The sequence below is a fragment of the Centroberyx affinis genome, unplaced genomic scaffold (genome assembly GCF_046629955.1).
Source record: "Centroberyx affinis isolate AG114_WGS23_722 - 3 ecotype Tasmania unplaced genomic scaffold, CSIRO-AGI_Caff_v1 ptg001129l_1, whole genome shotgun sequence".
NCBI lineage: Eukaryota > Metazoa > Chordata > Actinopteri > Beryciformes > Berycidae > Centroberyx > Centroberyx affinis.
Window position 1 is genome coordinate 215,854 of NW_027279668.1, and position 20,950 is coordinate 236,803.

Consider the following 20,950-nt stretch of genomic DNA (forward strand, 5'->3'; position numbering starts at 1 on the left):
GTGGTGATATTCAATATCTTTGTTCATGGCTCAAAAAAAGCGTTAGACACTAAAACACACTTTTCAGTAGGTTAGCGGCAACTTAAGGCAGGGTGACCGATTCAACGGTAGGGAAAACTCTGGGATACATTAGACCTTAACTTGGAAAATGTATTTACAAAAAAGAAGAAGAAAAATACTATTTAACAATTAAATGAATCATTAAATACAGAAAGAAAAGTGCAGGTTTCATTGCAGGTTTTACAGTAGCTGTGGTCGGGGAGGAAGCTCCATCATATCGGCGGCGGACCACATGACTGGCCCATATCCAATATTTAATGAAATGCAAATATCGGCCCCATGTTGCCAACCTACCTGCCGTCTATAGAGATGGAGAGGCTCTTGGAGAGAGGGGCCACTGTTTCTCTCTTCTCCTTTGTCATCGTGGGAAGTGAAGAGGAAGAGGAGGAGGAGGAAGAGAAGAGTGAGGCTGGGGAGTTGTCTTTCACAGAGTCTGGAGCGGAGCAGGAAGAGGAATCAGTCACACTTTGGAGGCTTTCCCATTCTAAAAACAAATACTCTAAACGTCTGTTTAGTGTTCTGATGCTTTGTTTATGTCTAAGTGGAATAGTTACTGTATTGTGAGGCAGCGAGGAGGTCGGTGTTTGTTATGTTTCATTGTTTAGCTGGGCCAGAGGTTTACAATTACGTCAATATCTTGGTCACAGTAAACTGATCTGGACTGACCCTGACACCTGTGTCAGACATCTAAAACTCTATGAAGACTTAGAGCTTCACATAATGAAATAAAATTATTATTTCAGTTAGTGTGAGAAACACTCAACCTCTGTACTCTGTAAATATACACACATGCATACATACACACCCTAGTGCGTGAACACACACACACACACACACACACACACACACACACACACACACACACACACACACACACAAACACACACAACCCAGCCCTGATCCCCCACTGAGGAAGATTAAAATTTAACCTTTTAACAGGGAAAGAACAACAGGGAACAAGGGCGAGGGGGAGGTGAGGAGCAATGGCTTACTTAATCTATAGGAGAAACAAGGGAGGACAGGTGAAAAAAAAGAGAAATAAAACCAAGGGAGGACACTATGAGAGAGGAGAGAGGGGAGAAGGAGCAGTAATTTCTAACTCACTCTGTGGGAGAGACGAGGCCTTGCTTTTCATCGATGATGCATTCCTTTCCTGAGGCTTCTGAGGACACACATAATCATATTAACATCAGCAGCTGCAAATTATAATGTCTGTCTTTTTAATGTGCCATAAACATCAAGTTGTCATTACACTATTGTTCAAAATGTCAACACTGGATTCAATTTGTGGTGGTTAGACAACAGAAATAAACTCCACTCTTGGATACTCTTACTCTTATATATCATCGATCTGTGATGTTCGATGTGTTCCAGGAGTTACGTGGTCATAAAGTGTTGTAATTTACTTTTTTGGTGTATCCACTTTCCCAAAACCTGCCTTGTCTACTTCTACTTCGGATACTGATTTCCTACATTTTCAAGGAAGCCTTTCGACACAGACAAGAGGGCATTGTTGCTTTGAATCAAAGGTGGGAGTATGGAAGTGGAGAAATTATTATCTCTGCCTCTTCTACAATGGATATCGCCCTGTGTGATTGGTGACCACTGATGCAAAATGGTGATTGCCAAAACCTGATGTTTACCAGTTACTTTTCAGATACTTCAGAACTTTTCTGCCATGAAACTTCATTGTAGCTGAGCTGCAAATTTACTACATTTGGCCAGTTATCCGTGGGAATAAGAAAAATAAACCACCAAACAACAAAATGGACCCAGAAATGCAAGGTACATTGCCAATAGCTGTTTTTTTAACAGTGTTAGTGTGTTTTTGGGTAGATTTTAAATTAAAATTTGAAATGATTCATTACTCTTGCTTGAGGTGGTTTGGGGTGAAATGAGGTGTGTGAGACTGGTGTGTGTGTTACCTTCCCACAGACTGCAGCCGACTCTCGACAGCCCTTATGGACACTCAGGAAACAGTCTACAGGCAAAGATCAAATTTCAGTTCATCTGATCAGTTAATTGATATCTGACACAATTACCAAAACTCTATTCCATGTGCAGACGGTTGCTGAACTGTCCCTCTCTTCAGTAAATGCTTACAATTTATGTTGATTTTGAAAGAGGAACAACGCTGACTTCACTGCTTTTGCTGAACAAAACATTGAGACTGCACGTGCAGAGATTTACGTGAAACCTAAATAGCTCAGCAACTGCGGGACATAAAACAACAACAGTACAGACAGTGTAACACTCACTAGAGCACTGCAGCAGCTCTTTCCCAGAAACAGGCTTATCGCAGGCCACACAGAGAGACGGGCCAGATGGAGAGACAGGAACAAACTGGTGTCCATTAGCGGCTCCTGGCTTCTCCTTTCCCTCCTTCACCTCTTTCCCCTTCACCTGGAAAGCAAGTTGTAAATATTTTAAATCTCGTCACTCAGCAGGCTGCGGTTGATGCCACGATATCATGTGAACCGGGAAAAGTAAAATCAGACAATTACATGAGTATGACTAGTAGGCAGAGAGAGGCATACAGCAGCCATCTCCATGCTCACACACCTGTTTAAGTGGAGTTAGATGGGATAGAGGGGCCTCTCAGTGGGTTTATGTCTGTTTACTTTGTTAAGGTCCACAGGGACCGCTGCTGCTGCAGTGGTAAGTCACTCAGGGGGGAGTTAGGGGATTCCTCTGTGTGTGCGATAGAGGGATGTTTATTTTCTTATCAAAGTTAACAAGGAAGTCTAAAAGAGTGTGTGTTTACGTGACCACGTGCGCCGTGAGTGTGTCTGAGCACACATTGGAAACATGTATTCAAACACGTGCACACGTTTATAAGAGCGAGAGTATACTATACTATACTATGGAATGTGTTTTGGTTCCTCATGCTGTGCTGGGGGTCTGTGCATTATGTAAGAGGATATTTTCACTGTGTCCTGTTGCTAAGATCTGAGGAGAGGGAATTTTCTCTCTGGCCAAATAAAGGCACCATGTGCAGACAATGGCTCCCCAGCACAGGAATTTTGACCGAGCCTGTCTGAGTGGTGGTAAACCTTTTACTACGCTGCTTTGGGAGGCCTTTCAGTTCTGGGTTTTTTCAATTCTGTTACATACATTTTTTTTTTTATCTGAAACTGCTTTAAAGCAAAATCTTAGCCTCAAACCGCAGGAATTGTATTTTCCACCAGAGCAAAGGTCATTTTGCTGCCTCACCTTGGTTTTGTTGCGGGTGCTGGACATCCTGTTCTTGAGGAAGCTGAAGGTCCGGCTCACTTTGTATTTCTCCGACTCGGCCTTGGAGGGGATTATATATTTATCCCACTCCTCATCCTCGATCCTGTGTCATTGTCAACATTTCAGTCAGCAGTCATCACAACTCATTAAATTATTTTGGCCTTTGGAAGACTGCAGCATTCAAGTCCAACGTGGACACGATTTATAATGATAATGAATTTATTACTAGTTCAATAAATTAAATAAAGTTAAATAATCTGGGATGTTGGTGTCACGCTGGAATGGAAGAATGTCCGGCCTGCAGTCTTCCAGGACCCCTGGTTTACAGACCATTACTCTTAAGAACATGCTTGGCATGCTTGGAAGTTTTGAACTAACAGTCACTAAGGGCTCTAGTCTATGCTATTTATAGTATGACCTTGGCAAGATGCAATTAATAACGTGTCAACTATTCATGGCAATGCTAGTTACATTAGACATTCCAACATTAGACATTCCAGGTGAAAGGTAACGATGACAGAAAGTAAAGAAGGGAAATACATGCAACACCACATCGACCCAACAGTGTGGACTGACATTACAACTGTTAGTACTTCTGGAGATTCATTTCTGACCAAAAACACCTGCGAAGAAACCGCGTTGTTGTTGGATGAGTTGGTGCATGATTTGACAACAGGGTTAGAGTGGGTTAAGCCGGGCCGTCTGGGGCCTCGGCCGGTCTACACATGCATGGCAGCGAGAACATACTCTTTGAGGAACTCTGTGAGGGTGAGGTGTTGGAGTGAAGCGCTGCTCTCCTCCTCTGCTGACTGGGCCCGCTTACGGAAACCCAAAACCCTGCGTGGATATAACACACCTTAGACCTGGGTGCTGTGGTTCGGTCCGTCAGGAGACTTAAGATGTTACTGTTCCCCTCATCTACAATTATAAATAAAACCTACATATGATCCATCGGTCCACAAACCTCTATTTAAATGAAAAGTCTATTTAAAGTGTGTATGGGACAGTGGGAAGACTACAGGTTTTACATGTAGCTGGTGACATCAATATTTGTTCTACATTCTGTTTTAGTAAACAATATTATAAAATATTAGCAAATGTTAATGTCAGGACTTTTACTGAACATGTGAATCCCTGGGGCAGGAGTAAAATGGTGGGTGAATCTGTTCAGACTGGGGTTCTGAATATTTTTAGAATTAATATGATCTAATACAATCATCTACTGATCTAATCTAATATGATCTAGCATGATGCTTCCTCTGTTAGCAATGCATGTTTTATAGCAAATGAAATGTATTAGAGCATGATAAACTGATGAGTCAGTAAGATGAGATAAATCACGGTATGAATATGCGCTGCTGACGTGCATGAAATCAAACAAAATAAAATAAACACTGTGTGCCAAAAGGTGGGGTTGTGAAACGAGTGATACAGCTGGTTAAGTCTATAACATATATACTGTAAATTCAGTGTCAATAATATAGTCTGAGAATGAGCTAGATGTTTCTGGGGTCTACAGTCCGGGAAAGCCCTCAGTCTGTCTGTTTACTCAGGGTTATTTTGAGGTTGCAATCAGAGCGGATTCTGGCCCCCGGCCTTGTAACAGGAAGTATGTCACATCCTGCCCAGCCAGACCCCGACCACAGGTTTAACACTGGAGAGACATACGCACACACACAAGCACACACACACACACATACACACACACAAATGCACACATATACACATGCACCCACATCCAAGCCAACCTCTAACTGCTGGTCAACATTGGTGCCTAAAAAGAGAGGATGTCTGTTCTAAAAAATCTGAGCAGGACCCTTCAAAGTTTGAGCTCAAGAAATCACAGACTGGTTTTTACCTCTTTTCCCTCGGAGTCTCGGTCAGGCTGAACGCTCTCTGCTCTGCAACATAGAGTAACAAGGAACATGTTACTTAAATTTCATTTCAACAAGTTTGAAAACAGTATTGCTGATTGTTAGTAAGAGGTTTCAAAACCATCATCCCCAATCAGAATGAAATCAAAATGATTCTGTGTAGAAGCAAAGGTAAATATTAGAATCCCCGAAAAGGCCTTGGTCCAGCAAACCCCTACAGAGAAAGAGTAAACACAGGAAAGAAACTTGAAAAACCACATGACAGCAAAGATGGAAAATCAAAAACAACAGGCAAACAAACATGTACCCAAACAGGAGCAAAACAAAACCCCCAGAGGAGAAACAGCAATCCTCCTTCAGATGCTGTATGTGTAGAGAGAATTTTTCCAAAGCCTCTGGATACAAAATGCACAACGTTACATATTCAGTCCACTTCTTCTTGTGAGTCATTATATCATGTAAATGAGCATTTTGGATCAGAATAGTTTTAACCACTCATTTTTTCGAAATCATATTGTATAATTGGTAAAAAAAAAAAATGCTTGGCATGAAGCTTTGGAGAAAGTCTGCTCTTGATCATCCAGCACTACAAAATATTGGAAGTTAGGTCCATTACTGAAACAGCGGGCTGCACATCAAATTATGAGCGCAGCACTCACCACCAAAAACAAAACCTTCAGACAGATTTAGGGCTGCACAATTATGTTTACCCGGATTATTTTGCAAGATTTTGTGATCACAATATTTGGGAAATTTCTTTTACTGCAAAGTACAGCAAAATAATTTTGTTCCTCAAATCATAAAGAATAATAAAATAATTTTACTGCACTTCTTGCATCTTATATCAATATCTTGACTATTTTCAACTACAGTGGGCATTCTAAGTAAAATTAAATGTTTTAGTGTTGCTGATATGCCAATAATACAAGATTATACAAATTAATTGTGCAACCCTAGACAGACAATCACCAATTTGTCCCATGGTTCACCGAAAACAACACCGATGAAACACACTGTAACCCAGTTTCTAAGTTGCTGTTCGATGCTGCCCTTGTACTTACTAACTTGGTTGAGACGAGAGAGGGATTTAGAGAGAGATAAAGCCTGAAGGAGAGAACGACCGCTGCTGCTGAATGCGGCATCTACACAGGACAAAGGATGGTCTTAATGGTGTACACTCGCTTGTGCACACACACACACACACACACACATACACACAACACACACATATATTTTATAGAAGCTGACTTGGAATGATTTATGACACCTGTCCGGTCCTTCCTCTGTCAGACATGTGGCACATGTGTCCATTCAGCTGGTCCCTGGGGAGCAGAAAGGTCAAAGGGCAGAGGGCTCAAAGTTCACTCACCTTCTGCCAGGTCAGAGATGGCTGCGTCTCGGTTTAGCAGGGGCCGCGACAGCTTCGCCTTGGGGGAGGAGTAGGAGTAGGACCGCAGACGAACCTCAGCTTCCTCTGGATTCTGGATGAGAGCAGGAACAGATTAGGCATGCAGACAAAGTGAAATGTACACATCCCTTGTGGCAGACCAGACCGGCAACGGAAAGTTCACCGCTTCAGTCCTGCGAACAGCCAACTTGGAGAGCGGTAGAATGAGCTGGCTTCTAGAGCGATGACAGATCCAGTCAATATGTCTGACCTTTTCTTCACTACATTGAGCTATTGACTCTGTCTGGTCTTATCAGCTGTCTGTATGGGATGTGTTGTGGCCACTTGCTAGGGGCTTTATTGTGCTTTTATGTTTTTATTGTGTGTTTTCACTGCAAACCAAATTTCCCTCAAAGGACAATAGAGTTTTAACAGCTGAATGAATGATGAATCCAGTCCAGTGGATCCAGTCAAATAAGTGGACCTGAGCATGCTGGAGACAGATTCCTAGAGACAGACAATCTGGAATATGCTTCACTGTCGACTGGTTCCTGATGTTAGAAAAGAAATTACACTATCACTGCAAGTCCTTGAGCAAGGCACTAAGCACCACATCAGTCACGCCCATTCTGCAGATAAAAGTCAAAGACTGTTGAATACCTCACAAATAACTTGACTAACTTGAATAACTGAGTTTGTGAGCAACCATAACCAATCATTTTTCAAACTCTTGTCTAGTGGGCAATATAGTAATAAAGACAGTATTATAATTTATTGTATGTTATAAAGAAGAAAACAGGAGAAACAGGAGAGAAAGCTCTGCTTGGTTTCAATCCTAGGCCACATGTGATTCTGCAGGCAGGGAACATGGATATTCCAGTGAACATGTTAAACAGCAAAAACAAAAGGTATAGTACATATGAAGGCGTACCTTGGTAGACTTGTGTGTGCTGTCGGAGTGTGTGCGGTTAAAGTCTGGCGATGTGTCGAAAGAGTCCCTCTCTTCTCCTGAGCTGGACTGGAGGACGGGCTGCTGCTTTGGAGATGAGGAGGGGTAGGAACGGCCCAGTATGTCCTCTTCACCACTGTCACACTCAAGACTGGGACTATTCACACACATAAACACACACAAACAAACACAAACCATTATATCTTTGGTGCGTCATCATCCTGTAGTCTGTTGAATTAATTGTGTCTTCTTCATTCCACACTGTTACTTTAGGGCTCACATGGAGGATCCTGCAGCACTGAGGAAGCTGTGCATGCTCTGAAAGGAATGTACTGAGCAACTTCAAAACACAAACCGCCCAATTGTGTTCAAGCTTCCTGCGACTTCCCGTCACTGTGACTGCAACTGCTGCACTAAACGTCAAATAATGCTTTGTTGAAATCTTAGAGAGATGATTCTTGGTTATCTTAATATGGGTTAGCCATAGAAATATTTCTCATTCTTCTAAAAAAACAAAACAACACACAAAGCATCTAAATTGGTCCAACACTTTAATACGCAGTTGCATTGCTTTATTTTTCAACCAAATCATGGAATCAAATTGACCGCAATGCAGACTGTTGGCTCTTTCATTTTGTTTGGATCAGATTTTCACAAAATACTGAACCAGTGATGAGGAAGCCACATTAGAAGCTGCACAATTAGAGATAATAGTTTTAATCCAGTCTTTCATGCACATTTCTGAATGTCTGAGTCATGAAGATTCAACCCAGAGATAATGTCCTACCTCAGGCCCTGGGTCGCCTCCGGCAAGCTGGTCCCTCTGTGACCGAAACCAGGAGAGACTGGCAGGCACGGCTGCATCTGACGCCTCTGTCCTCCCTCAAACACACGGAAGGCGGAGGCCAGGGGGGAGGAAGGAAAAGAAGGGGAGGAAGCAAAGGGAGAGGGGGGAGAGACGTGAGGGGACGGCTCCCTGGGATGACCGACGGCCGAGCCTTGGATTCCCCTCTCCCCATTCTGGGCCGGGGATGGCTGCCGGGTCTGGAGGCAGGTGACTGAGTCCCAGCATGGGCTGCCGACCCGGGCCACACAGCCCCCCTCGTCCTCCCCTGGAGAGCGGTACTTTATATCCACATCATCAACCTGCAGCAGGGAAGGGAGAAAGTGAGGAAAACAGCGGGAATCATTCCACTGACTGACCGGCATGCTTCTGGTTTGTAACCATTACCCCATAATATGTACCCAATCATCATCTTTTTACTTAATGTTATGAAGCATATGGTTGTTGCCTTATTGTAGATAGTCAGCTGATGTCATCCACTCACACTAAACAGAGAGAGATGGCGTTTCCTTTGAATTTTCACCCCGACTCACCTGGTCCACCAACATGGCATTGGCGTACACTTGGTCTTTGCCGTGTATCATGGCCGACAGTCTGGCAGCTGCAGCCAGAGTCGTGGACGCGGCCTGGCTCTCCCTTATCGACTGGCTTTTCTCTACAGCGAGGGAGGGAGGGAGGGAGGAGGGAGCCACAGAGACAGAGGAGGGGATTTTTCAATATTACATTCAGTTTCCACAGCAACACCAAGTAAATTTTCACAAACACAGGAAGTGACGTGCACATCCTGGGCAGTTGCATATCATTGTTCAGGACCAGGAGTCTCAGAGCCGGAGTGTGTGTGTGTGTGTGTGTGGCTGTGTGGTCCTCGCATGTGCCTGAATTTGTGAGCACGAGTGGACGTCTGCAAGCATGTTTTATCCCCACCCTGCCGTCCATATACAGCGATGGAGTGGAAATAACTCCTGGTGAGAACACAGTAGCATTCAGAGGAACACTTTCCACACAGTAGGGTCACTGTGACCGATCCCCTGCCATGGCTGTTTAACAGAGGAAAAACACACACAGCTCCCTCTGGGATGTTGCACTCTACAAAACACAGCTTCTCCTCAACAGAATTTCTTAGAAAGTGTTTCAGGTATAAGGGAGTAAAAGAACCTATGAACACACACACACAAACAGGCTGAAGGAAAACCTTACCAGTGACAACACGCAATACAAAGAACCTCTGATGAGCCATTTTTGTAACAGAGTCAAGTATTGTGTCAGAGCGTCAAGGGAAATTCAGTCAAAGAACTTTATTAATGTGACTGACTTATGTTTTAAAGGCCCATTCCAATGAAAAATGCAATTCTGTGTGAATTGGTGTGAATGAATAGTGAAAATCAGGGTGTGGGATATTTTAAATAAACATTGTATGACAGAAACCTCAGCTTGCTCTTCATTGCTTCACAATCATCTTAAAATTGGGTGAAATGGCTGATGTATTTTATGTCGAGAACAACGATAAATAAACGCACCACTCTTCTTCTTCTTCCACTCTGCGTAAGTGTAACCGGTCTGTTGTGACTGCAAGCTAGATAGTTACTTTTGAGAAGCTAATGATTTTGAATCACTAATCAAACATGGCAGATAGTTGTTGTTGTATAATACCTGGGTGTCAACCTACACAAAGCCAAAGAGGAAAATTTACGGTGAGCTTGGCTATTTCACTGGCAAGTACGGGACTGATCTGTTTAGATTCAGCATTCCTATGCAGCGCACATTTCCATTAGGACTGCATTCTAAATTTTACTCAACACTTGGTGGGGTTCGCCAAGCTTACCAGATTTACACCTGATGTCATTCTTTCAATCAACTCAAATAAGCAACTCCTATCTGCAAGAAACCACCGCTCTTTATTCATAGGTAAAGCTTTCATGCTAATCCCATGAGCTGTATCCCCTCTCATATGCTATTGTCTGTCCAACACATCCAACACTGTTTACAGTTTTTACACATGGTCACCTTCAGTGTTAGCCTGGTATCCAGCCCCTATGAATCGCAGTTTTCAGCACTCTTCGAATTTGCATGGCAATTCATAAGGGAATTCTGAATATGAATCTTTATGAATGAATATAAATATGAATATCTTTATGAATGAATATGAATTGCCATGCAAATTCGAAGAGTGCTGAAAACTGCGATTCATAGGGGCTGGATACCAGGCTACTTCAGTGTGTGATTGGCCTTCAACTTGTCAGTTAAAACTATGTTTTGAACAGAAATGATACACACACACACAAACACACACACACACACACACACACTTGTCAAAACAAGCACTAGATGTAGTAAAAATGTGTGCTTTGAATCTGATGTCACCAACATGGGTGTTTAACGCAAACCTTAATTTAAATTTGAGAGAAAAATCCACCATTGGATACTTTTATATATCCTTAATCTGTAATGTTCAATCCCAGGATTTCAAAGTGTTGTAACAATTTTTTTTGGTGTAGCCACTTTCTCTCAACCTGCCTCATCTACTTCTACTTCAGTTAGTGATTTCCTACAGTTCCCAGAATGACTTTCAACAAACCCCAGAGAAGGGACGTGAACTTGTTGCATTCAGCTGTGGGTTATACGTGTAGGTGGAGAGGTAGATTGTGATAGTAAAGACAGAGTTTTTCCAGTTGAGAAAAAGTGAAAGTTGCGCCTCTTACTCAAAACGCAACATGTCTTGTAGCTGCATTGCATTCTGGTCTATTAAGGCTACTGCCAGTTCAGAAATTGGTATCTCTGCCTCTTCTGCGATGAATTTTACTGTTGATCATTTAGATGAAAAAAATCCATTGCCGCTGGCCACCTCAATAGGAATAAGAAAAATACATCACCAAATCACAAAATGGGTCCAGAAATGCAAGGTACATTGCTAATAGTTGTTTTTAACAATGTTAAATGTGTTTTAAGGTGGATTTTTCCTTTAAGACTTACACTTAGCTTATCAAGGTTTTATCTTTCACTTGATTACCAACAGAGCATGGCACTTAACCCCCAACTACTCTAATGGAGCTGCCAAGTCACTCCCAGCTGCTCTAGTGGAGCTATTAAGTGGCCAACAGTAGCAGAATTTGGTTGAATTGAGCTCTCAGGTATGACTGTGTATAACTGTATGAATGTGAAGTAGGGCATGAAGAAAGAGCATTCACATTCTGCTAAACCTTCCCTGGATAAGAAAGTCAGGTTCTAACGACATTAGCAACCGGCAGTAACAGTGCAGTACTCATCAAGCTAACCAGCGGAGGCAGCCTCATTAGCTCAGTTATATTATGTTCCTAATGACAGAGTCACCTTACACTGGCCAAGCCATGCCTGCAACGATGCCAATGGCACAAAAACACGTATCTGGCACTGCTATGTCCACCTAAACTATTCAAGTAGCTGTTTAAGGCGAGACTCAACAGTTTTCTTCAAGAACAAATCCACAGTTGATCTCTGTTTCCCAGCCGGCAGCACTGCAGAGGAGAAGACAAGTCCAGTATTTGTAGCAGAGAATAAATCAGACAGACAATTGGCTGTGCTTCCTGTAGGCGGTGTGTCCCATAAATCTGAGAGGCAAACAGGGAGTCAAGCAGACACTGACGAGGACACCAGATGATTCCTGCTCCCTCCACATCAAACATACCGGGATAGATTCAAGTCCATGTTGAACCACCACAGGACACCCAGACCACACTCCACATCAATCCTGAATCCCCAAAGCCCTGAATCATCCTGAGAACCACATCATATCTCCCAGAGGAACTTAAATGTACTGCAAATTCCTACGGTCTGAAATTAGTGGAAATGGGAGAATACCAAGCTACAACCTGGCCTTCTATTGTTAAAACACTGCTGGGTCCTGTGTAAATCCACATGAAAACGCTATATACACTTGAATCCATATCAATAATATCTGCGCAAAGTCATGTTAGACCTTCTATTACACATCTCAGGATTAACTTCGGTGCACATCAAATCTGAAGAGGGTCAGAACCAGGATGTGGGTCAAACCGCTGTTTGAAAGCAGATATTGTTCCACATAAACCCAGTTCAGGAACTTGACGGACGGGCCTAATAGTTCAGGTTCTGGGCCCGGTCCAAACCCACAGCTGGCCTCCGCGGGCCCTATCATTCACACACCTCCGACCCATAAACAGTGCCGCAGTGAACATTACTGTCAAGCGCTGAGATCTGTGTTTGACATTAGTTAACGGGGAGAATAACAGAGGGGCAGGCAGTTCGTATTACTGACAGGTTAGAGCTGACCAGAATCAATCCATCAGCTGGAGCGGTTCTCTTATCGCCGCGGCCGAAGCGCTGTCCGCAGGTTTCCCGTTTCAAAAGCTCAGGTTTTAAGGAATGCAGAGCAGTGTGCGGGGTTGTTTGTATAGGATTTTGCTCCGAGAAAAGGTAGGCTGCATGTGATATTCAGAGCACGTCCCTGAGTGAGAGCCAAGACTATACAGTAGCACTGCCGGGAAGGTAGCAGCAGCAGCAGAGAGAGGGAGAGAGAGAGAGAGAGAGGGAGAGAGAGAGAGCTCTACAGAGACCCAGACAAAGACAGCAGTCAGTGCCAGGTTTCCAGACCAGGGCAGTTAAACACAGAGTGTGACCCTTCAACCCGCGCACACCCCATGGGAGAGAGAGATCGAGGAAGGCAGGGGAGAGGGAGGGGGGGAGGAAAGCCGTCACAAGGACTCTTTCTCAAGGTTCCCTCTCTTTAGGAGCTGCTGGTGTGCTTAAATTGCGAAAAAAAAAAAAAAAAAGTTAAGATAAACAGAAGATCATAATCGTTAACTGTGACAAACACCAAGGCTTGTTTATTATGAGTTTAAAAAGCTTATTTGTTCATGCTGTCACTGCTTTTATGATGTAGCGTGCGCGTCAAGCACCACAATAAACAATTGTCACTTTGGAGAGAGAGCTGGGAGAAATTACAGTCAGAGTAAAATAACAAGCCGTGCCTAAAAAAGGAGAAAAAGAATCACAATAGAGGGTGTTATTACTTTATAAAAGGGGAGAGGTAATTATCTGACCAAAATGTTCTGGAGGGCAGCTTAAATCGTTAAAACAATTGTCCACCAAAATCCACAAGCCCACACTGAGTTATGACACCTGCGGCCTAACAAGCTGGTCCAAGCATCACATCATGCGCTCACGCTGTGTTTACATTTCAGTGCGTCACCCAGCCAGAGAGATCCAGGAAGAGGTAAATCCACAGCACACACTGATCTGTCCTCACAGTGAAGAAATAAACTGTGGCTCCGCACACCTGAAATCACATTTTACTTCACAGGTGCATTGTTAGACGACAGGCAGTTTATTCCATTCCAGTTTATTCCTTGAGTTACAGTTGCTAAGTGGGCATTTCAAAAATGTATCCACCTCAAAAATGTACGTTGAGTTACTGTAAAAGTTTATATAGTGTGGTGGGTTCTGCTGTCCAAATGAATAATAACAGTGTGTAAAAAATGTGGTAATGTCAGTCACAATTAAGAAGCAATAATGTGGATAATCTGCTGAAAGTTTACGGTGAAAGATGAGGAAAAGATGACTGGAGCTGAGCCATGACACAGGCATGGCAGTAACTTGATCTTGCTCTCTGTCTCTCTTTTTCTCCCCCTCTCTCTCTCCCTTTCTTTCTCTCTCTCTCCCCCCAACACACACACACACACACACACACACACTGCAATGAACTGCTTAACCACAGCGGTCAGATTTTGCACTATTTTAAGCGTTCACCTTAGTGCCCGCTCTCCAATGGCCAACGATGTAACAACACACTTGTATGCCAGCGTCAAGTACTAGGATTAACTTGATTTTGGTTAAGATAATGATGAACTGACAGTCTGATGTGGCGAACAGAGCACTCCAGGGCCAATGACACTGCAATGACAGCCTCAAATGAGGGTACAACAAAAACCTGATCATCATCAGTGCAGGTGTGTGACAGCATCCAGGAGGTTTTCAGTGAAGCCGACCATCTGCACAGTCTAACATCCGGCAGTCACATGAGGCCATGACACCTCCGCAGGTTCATTCATGTACACAACAGTGCGGTCTGAAGATGTCGAAAGCACCGAGCCATTCAATAAGCCTCAAGTGGACATCTGACATTCCCCAACATACTGTCAGGTATCAGGTTACATCATTAGCAAACATGTAGTTATCTCACTGTGATTGAGCCAGAGCTGCAGTGGGGGTCTGTGAGTAAGTACGGGTAATGGGAACAGGCTAATTTTAACTTTATTGTTCCAGGGTGGATGGAGAAACGTGTCTGCCAGGAGGCCAGTTTGTGGTATTCTGTCGAGACTTTCTAGGGTAGAATTTCACTTCCCTGGATTTGCCATGTATAACATGATGTAACTATGAGGGGAGAGATATAAATGAAAAAAAAAAAACCCTGCATGATCTGCTTATTTAAAAGTAAATAACATTCTCTCTACAATCAAGCCACATCTACCTAATATCTGTCGAACACTATGCAGCAAAATTAGGGTGCAGGCAGAGAACATTTTTACGCATTAATCAACATGTCAGTGACACTTGTGTTTTCCAAGGATGTTCGACTGTCTGTCAAATGAAAAGTGACCTAATGAACATTTACAGCTCCCCATACAACCAAGAAACTACAATCACTATGGAATGAAAGTAAAACGGCGTTTCTATGAATCAATAAATTGAGATTCCTGCATCTACGCACCAATCAATTATTATTACCCAGCGGTACCTTTTTTTCCTGTCTTCCTGCGTATCCTCATCTTGGGAAAAGAGGGCCAGGAGTAGTTGAAAGGAGAGTCTGAGTCTGAATCCATGACTTGCTTTCCTCAAGAAATCTTCACCCAAACTGCTCCGGGTGTTTGTGATAAAGAAGCGAACAGCGGCTCAATTTACATCCATTTCCCAGTGAACTGAACAGACTGTGGACTAGCGGCAGCATTCGTTCTCCTTTTTCCAGAGCCTCACTGGAGACACACTGACACTTCAGGAGTGAGCCAGCATGTCCACCCCCCCCCACCCCCCCTCCTCCCCCTGTCTACCCCAACTACCCCTCCCCCTAAAATCCTCGCCCTCCCCCTCCTCCTCCTCCGCAGCCACACAGCAACTGTCCGGCAGAGCTAGGACCTTTCCCTGTCCTTCTGCCTAACTCACTCACTCTCTCACTCTCTCCCTCTTCTCGTTTTCCTGCTTTTTCTCTCTACCACTCTTCCCTCTCTTTCCCTCTTTCTCTCTTCTTAAATCTGTGCCAACTCTCTCTCTCTCTCTCCCTCTCTCTCTCTCTCTCACACACACACACACTCACTCAGTCACTCAACCACCACACACAGTAGAGAGGGAGAGGGAGAGGGAGATCAACACATGCTGACAGGAGAAGAGGGGGTGAGGGGGTATTGACGGCCGGAAAGAATGACTGAAGGAGAGAGAGAGAGGGAGAGGGAGAGAGAGAGAGACAAACACAGGAGTGACTTCAGAACCTACAGCAAAGACAAACACCAGGGCGGACAGACAGCTCAGGAGTCCGGCAGAGGTGAGTCTGAGACACAGAACAAATCATTAACTTCACGAGTTCATGATTGTCTCGGAGATATGCCGGGCCGCGGAGCTGCACACTCCAGACACTCCAAGGTACAAACCGTTCACACCAAACGCTCATATGCATAATACCACATCCAAAGAACACTTTGAAGAGACCCCTTCCCATTCACTCCTCTCCCTCTCTCCCTCTCTCTGTCTGTCTCTCTCTCTCTCTCTCTCTCTCTCTCTATTTTAGCATGTCAAAGCCAAGCTGAGACTAGGAGGGGGGGCAGGCTGCCAGGTCAGCAGCTTCACCATGGAGACAGCAGTGAGAGCTGCTGCTGTTTTCTTCTTCGCTTTTCCATGTCTTTTTTTTTTTTTTTCTTCCCCTTGTCGACTTGTGGGAGTACAGTGCTCCATTTGCTGCAGGAATACAAGTCCAGTTGGCTAGAGATGGTAGAACTGAATAGAACGGGACAGAGAAGCGGTTTAAGAGACAATTCAGACAACGGCGTTCTGGAAAAAGGCCAAAAGTGTGTTTTATGAATGCATATAAATGAAGGAATTTGATAAAGGAGAGAGGGGATGTGAGGAGAATGTTGCTGTGGGCAGAAACTGAACAGCAGAGTGGCAAAGTATGCAGAGGGGGAAAAGGAGGTACAGTGCAACTATAGAAAGAGTAAAGTGTGGAGAGTTATAAAGTAGTTTCTCTGTGTGTGTGTGTGTGTATGTGTGTGTGTGTGTGTGGGGGGGGGGGGGGTGTTGGCACTGTACTGGTGAACATTAATGCTGCCTTTGTGGGGTCTGTGCGAGGTTTAATCCTTTTTTTCCGTTCTCCAATTAGATCCTACAGCCGGGGTCAGAAACTCTTGTTAGCATTCCCGATTTGAGCGGCGTCAAACTTTGGCAGTTTATCAAACTCTTATTCCCTTCATCTTTTCATCCTCTATTGTCGTTCTGCCTCACTCTCCATATCATAAAAACCTTCTCTCTCTCTCTCTCACACACACACACACACACACACACACACATAAACATGCAAACAGGCTCTGCAGCTCTTCCCTTCTCACACTCCTCCACTCTGCTCTCCCTGGGGATCTCAACAAGCTGGAAAACTGCATTCAGCAAAGCCTTGGCAACCCCCATTCAGCCACAAACAGCCCCTTTTTTTCCTATCCTATACCCCTTGCCCCCTTCAGAGCTCTCTTCCCCACTGCATTCTCCCTCTCAAACACACAGGCGCACACACAAACACACACACACACACACACGCACAAGTGCTTGAACACATGCACGCACATACACATACACTCACAAAAACACACACACAGACACACAGAACTCCTTTCTTCAGCTGTGTAGAGCAAAACCCCTCAGGATGGAGTGGCCTTTGCTGTTTGTTCACTAAACTCACATTAAAATGCTGACCTGGGAGGTGAGGAAGAGGGTGCATGAGTGTGTGTGTGTGTATGTGTGTGTGTGTGTGTGTGTGTGTGTGTGTGTGTGTGTGTGTGTGTGTGTGTGTCTGTGTGTGTATCTGTGTGTGTGTCTGTGTTTGTATGCATTTGGGTGTATGTGTGTGTTTTGGGGTGGGGGTATTTGAAATGTGGGGGCATCAGGAGGGCAAAGGTGGGAAAGGAGAGTGAAGGGGTGAGAGGGTGGAAAAGGAGAAAGAGGGGGAGAGAGAGAGAGAGCTAGAGAGAGAGAGAGAGAGAGAGCTAGAGAGAGAGAGAGAGAGAGAGAGAGAGAGGTAAAGGGGCTGAGCATGTCAGCTGACATCAGGAAGACAGGGGGAACATGACAGCTACACTCAAGATTCCTCATCCCTCACTGAAGCCCAGGCTACTGGACTCCTGTTTGTCTATTCGATGACGACTGAACTGAAGTCAAGCGGCCATATTGCATGCGATAAAAACAGGCTGCAATCACAATATATCCCGCACTTGTTTATAAAAAGCCTGGGAGTCGCTTGTAACGCCTGACAGCTTTGGAATGTCTAATGAGGAATCGAAATTCCTCAAGGGTAAAATAACCAGTGTAATCCCGGAAGAATGGCATGTATAAAACCTGAGTCACTTTCAGTCAGAGTGTATGTTTTTTCTATTCAAACATGGTGTTGAGGGGAAACTGAAGAAAATAGTGTTCGAGCGACCGCTGTTATTCTTGCTAACCAGACAAGGCATCTGACTGGCTGATCGAGGTCACAGGCAAACTTTTCAAAGAGTACAGAGAGAATGTTAAAATCCTCAACCAGCCAACACACACACACACACACACACACACAAACACACAGAGAGAGAGAGAGTACAAAATGGCTTAACTATATAGCGTGAAAAACAGCACCAGCCGCAGGATGTTAAAATTGCAGATGTCCAATGCCAAGTGTTATAAAGCCTGAACCCTCAGCTTGTAACCACAGCATTCTTACACTGAGGCATCAGTCTGCTCTGCTCTCATACCAGCCAATCATTAACCCGCAGGATGTTCCCACTCTCAAATCCTTCCCCATCCACAGCAGCCAACCTAGATCCCGATGAAGCCTCCCTCGGCCACCAATTTAGGATCCCTTTCTGTTCCCCTTTCGCTGCTGGCAGGGATGGCCCACGCTGACTCTAGATTACGCACAGGAGTATTCTCTGCATGTGGCAATTAAAAAGCTTCCTCAGCACTGCAATCATTGTAAACACAGAATGACAAGACTCCAAAAACTCCAGAGAGAGAGAGAGAGAGAGAGAGAGAGAGAGAGAGAGAGAGAGAGAGAGAGAGAGAGGGGGGGGGGGGGGGGGGGCAAGACGAGCCAGGGGGCTGAAATGTGATCCTACAGTCCGTGGGGATGGTAGACAGTCATACTCCAGGATTAGAGTTGAGTTTTAAGTTCTGTTCAGGAAAGAAAATGTTTCCTGCAGTTGGACGCACAAACTGACTGGAAGCTACTTGGATAACTTCCTCTGACTATAACACCACCTAAAACAACAGTGATCGATTTCAGCCTGCAGAAAACATGAGCATCAGCTGAGGAGCTGCAGTTTTCTGAAATTAACAACACAAAAAGAGCTGCTCTTTTGTATTGGGACTTGTGAGAAAGTAACCTTGCAGGGAAGGAAGTCGTACGAATTTTACTGAAATAAAATGATCCCTTACCAGAATCAGGCTGCGATGGTTCTTCCTCTTCGTCCTCCTCATTCAGGCAAAACATGAGCTGCTCCTCGTAGTCCTGAGTGGAGACATAGGAACAGGGAACCTTTCACCAAATAGCATGCACATTTCCACAGTGGGGCTTTTCATCATGCTACAAACATGCCATGAAAACAAAAAAGGAGTAGGATTAAGTACAAAAACAGAGTGTTTGACAAGTGCCTTGGTGTGTGCATGTGTGTGTGAGAGACTGGGAGAGAGAGGGATCAATTAGCTAACCATCTGTACCACATAAACCAGGTCCTGGAGGATGACCAGAATCATGTACATGCGCCACACCTCTCAAAACACCAATACACACACCACCACTCACAAAGTCTACTATTCACCCATGTGTGCCAGGTGCCGACTCCGACACCTCAACAATGAGAGTGAAACAATATGGAGTATTGAGGGGCAGCGAGGGAGTGGAAGCTCAATGCCCAATTCTAGCCAGTGTGTTCACACAGAGGTCCGAGGTATGAGAGTGGATGGAGCAAATGGTCATGGAGGTAGAATGGAGAGGAAGAGTTTTGCTTTAAAATTTTATATCTAGCATTTGAAAAAAGCGACACCTGCTGTTGCAAAATAGTTGACAGTGCAAAATTTTTCGAAGGGTAGTAGATGACTTATGTTCATGTTTGACAAAATTGCTACACTTTTACAGGCAGTATCCTACCTATATATTTTAGAAATATCGAATGATGAACTTCAGAGTTTTTTGTAATGAATATAAATATCACCAGATGTACTTAATTTACACATGAGTCCTCAGGAGCCTTGGGACAGTATGAGTATAAGATATTCTGGTTGTAATTCAATTCAATTATTTAGCTCTCTGCTGTGTATGTGAATTAATATGGAAAAATCCTTTCTTGTATAGTACTCACATTTTCTTCCACAGCTGAGTTGCCTCCATTGATATCAGGATATAGCGCTGGAAGGAGAGAAAACTTATTCAAAGTTGGCCATATTACAGCAGCCATAAAACTTCAAAAGTGATTCAAGTATGCACACATGTTTGTCATAGTTTTTAACGATGCATGCTCTATGTACCACATGCTTTACGTATCTCTGACGACTAAATAAGCTCTTATTTTTGTTTTCTTTTCATAACCTGGAGGGATCTTTACCGTTTTGCCTTGATCTCCGTTTCATTTAACTACCGTGTGTCTCGCAGATCAAAGGACACGGTGTATGATCACCCACCAGAAACAAAGCAGCGACACACACAAATTAGTGTTTGGGTGGCGTGATACGCAGTCTGGGGTCACGTAAAAATAAGACAGGAAATCCAGGAGAAGGAAGTGGTAGCAACCCATAAAGGATTCAAAGGTTGGGAGAGAAAGTGGAGACGAAAATGAAACCATGAGAGAGGAGGAAAATCGAGAGTATAAGGAAATGCTGAACTACATGGAGGGACATAATCTGACAAAGGTCTTTCTGTGCCTCAGCATGATGCCATAAAATATGCTCATTCACTGGGGCTGGTACACTGATGCCAGCTGGCTCTTATGTTGCATCCCAGTGAGAGAAGAGAGAGAGAGAGAGAGAGAGAGAGAGGGGAGAGAGAGAGAGAGAGAGAGAGAGAGAGAGGGAGAGAGAGAGAGATAAACAACCTTAAACATAATGCCTCACCCCAGTGTCTTCTGCTGAGCTACAAGATTCATACCAGAAATCATTGTGTGCATATGTTTGTGTGTGTTTGTGCATATGTGTGTGTGCTTTCAGACTTAGTCTTTTACAGATTGTTCAATGTTTCCTACCCAAACGGCCCCAGTATCAGCCAGCTAGAAGGGTGCTGACTGATCTATATGACCACTGCTTACACCGTTTCTTATTTATATATGTACATGTATTATTATTATTATACGTTTATGTACATATTTCTGCAC

The 20,950-nt window shown here is 44.0% G+C and overlaps 1 protein-coding gene across 1 annotated transcript in view; it reads right to left on the bottom strand.

The window, feature by feature from the left end:
• Nucleotides 1-20,950, bottom strand: part of LOC139647876 (rho guanine nucleotide exchange factor 28-like) — a 40,928-nt gene that overhangs the window by 8,918 nt on the left and 11,060 nt on the right. The window contains exons 8-21 of the mRNA XM_071523867.1: nucleotides 19,946-19,992; nucleotides 19,023-19,095; nucleotides 8,882-9,003; nucleotides 8,292-8,650; nucleotides 7,487-7,661; nucleotides 6,538-6,649; nucleotides 6,230-6,310; nucleotides 5,153-5,195; nucleotides 4,042-4,131; nucleotides 3,274-3,397; nucleotides 2,319-2,463; nucleotides 1,986-2,041; nucleotides 1,165-1,222; nucleotides 355-493 (exon numbers count right to left, since the gene is read on the bottom strand). Coding sequence (XP_071379968.1) covers nucleotides 355-493; nucleotides 1,165-1,222; nucleotides 1,986-2,041; nucleotides 2,319-2,463; nucleotides 3,274-3,397; nucleotides 4,042-4,131; nucleotides 5,153-5,195; nucleotides 6,230-6,310; nucleotides 6,538-6,649; nucleotides 7,487-7,661; nucleotides 8,292-8,650; nucleotides 8,882-9,003; nucleotides 19,023-19,095; nucleotides 19,946-19,992 — 1,624 coding nt within the window. The remainder of the gene's footprint in view (nucleotides 1-354; nucleotides 494-1,164; nucleotides 1,223-1,985; nucleotides 2,042-2,318; nucleotides 2,464-3,273; nucleotides 3,398-4,041; nucleotides 4,132-5,152; nucleotides 5,196-6,229; nucleotides 6,311-6,537; nucleotides 6,650-7,486; nucleotides 7,662-8,291; nucleotides 8,651-8,881; nucleotides 9,004-19,022; nucleotides 19,096-19,945; nucleotides 19,993-20,950) is intronic.